The 1,397-nt window shown below is 38.4% G+C and overlaps 1 protein-coding gene across 3 annotated transcripts in view; it reads right to left on the bottom strand.

The window, feature by feature from the left end:
* Positions 1-1,397, bottom strand: part of ASPG (asparaginase) — a 109,509-nt gene that overhangs the window by 19,136 nt on the left and 88,976 nt on the right. For all 3 annotated transcript variants that reach the window (XM_025197212.1, XM_025197214.1, XM_025197213.1), the window contains one exon: positions 843-938. In XM_025197212.1, coding sequence (XP_025052997.1) covers positions 843-938 — 96 coding nt within the window. The remainder of the gene's footprint in view (positions 1-842; positions 939-1,397) is intronic.

The raw sequence follows: 1,397 nt of genomic DNA, 5'->3' as shown, positions 1-1,397 counted from the left end.
CAGCAGGACCAAAACCATTCGTGAATTTGGGATCAACTGGGGCAATTCTGACTGTCTCATTTTGGCTATCTCAAAATTAAACATTTCGGGCACTTCTATACTGACTGGATCATGACAGTGGGGAACACCATTGTGAATATACATCCAGCCACTTACTCTCACCCCGCATGTACTGAATGCGCTAATGAGGATACCCAAGGCTGAGAGTGGCAGCAGGCAGGAGTCTCAAAGGGGGGACATCACACCTTTTTCAGCATATGGCATATCTGAAGTAGAGGAAGGTGGGCAGGATGCATTCTCTTAGCAGTTCTCTAGCATTCCCTAGCCCAGCCCAATGCAATGCAGACAGACCTGGCAGTTTTTGTTTTAAGTGTTTTCATTTTGAACTTACCTACTTTTCAAAATCAAACCACTCAAACTGAACAAAATGTTTCAACTCACCTAAAAAAAAATCCATTCCAAACTGTATATTGTGCTAAAAATAATGAAAAAAAAGTATATAGGTGGGGGGGTTCACTTCCAGCCAACTGCCTTCCCCTCCCTATTACATTAAGGCCAAGCAAGACAAAAATCCATTACTGGCACAACTCTGCATGCAAAATCATGATGGAGAGATGTCCAGTAGTTAGAGAGGAATACAAGCACTTAAAAGATTTATGGACAAGCAACAGCTTTGTAGATCAACATTTTCCAACTCAGGAACTTCTAGAAGGGCTAACAATATCTTACCCTACACTTTCATCAAGACACATTGATTGTTTCTAATCACTTTCAAGTGCACCTATTAATGCAGTTTGTATTTGATACTTTAAAATAGCTTCTTTAAAAAATGTCAATGTTACCTTTCCTCCTATGGCTTTAAGAGCATCTATGTCACCAATATTAGCTGCAGCACAGGCTAAAGAGGGAATTAATGCATCTCTAATGGCTTCCAACTCCTGAGCAACAAAATAAAATGCAGGTAGCGTCAGTAACTTGTATATCTTGTAATACAACATTAGCATCTCTCCTACTATTAATGTCTACATCACAACAATAATACACCCAGGTTTAGCTGTAATTTCTCCATAATAAATGGGAAGCACACTAGTTATTAAGATGATGACGTTCATGTTCTTTAAGGAAAGGAGTGGTATACACATTTTCCCCAATTTATAAAATCCAATTTACCTACAACTACTTAGGAAATTGCTCCCTTTCCAGTAACACTGGAATAAAATTAACTATCCTACACTATTTGGGACACACATGTTAATTACAGTTTAAATACCTGCAGAATTACATGCCAGTGACTATATCTGAATTCCATACAGTAATTTCCATCCTGTTATCAAGATGTGCTCATTTTAAAACCAAATATTAGTTCCTTGGGAACCATTTCTGGCCTCATTGACTTC

This window comes from Alligator sinensis, unplaced genomic scaffold, assembly GCF_000455745.1.
Source record: "Alligator sinensis unplaced genomic scaffold, ASM45574v1 scaffold85_1, whole genome shotgun sequence".
Lineage (NCBI taxonomy): Eukaryota > Metazoa > Chordata > Crocodylia > Alligatoridae > Alligator > Alligator sinensis.
Note: the sequence above shows the minus strand (reverse complement) of the source record. Positions and strands in the feature narration are given on the sequence as shown.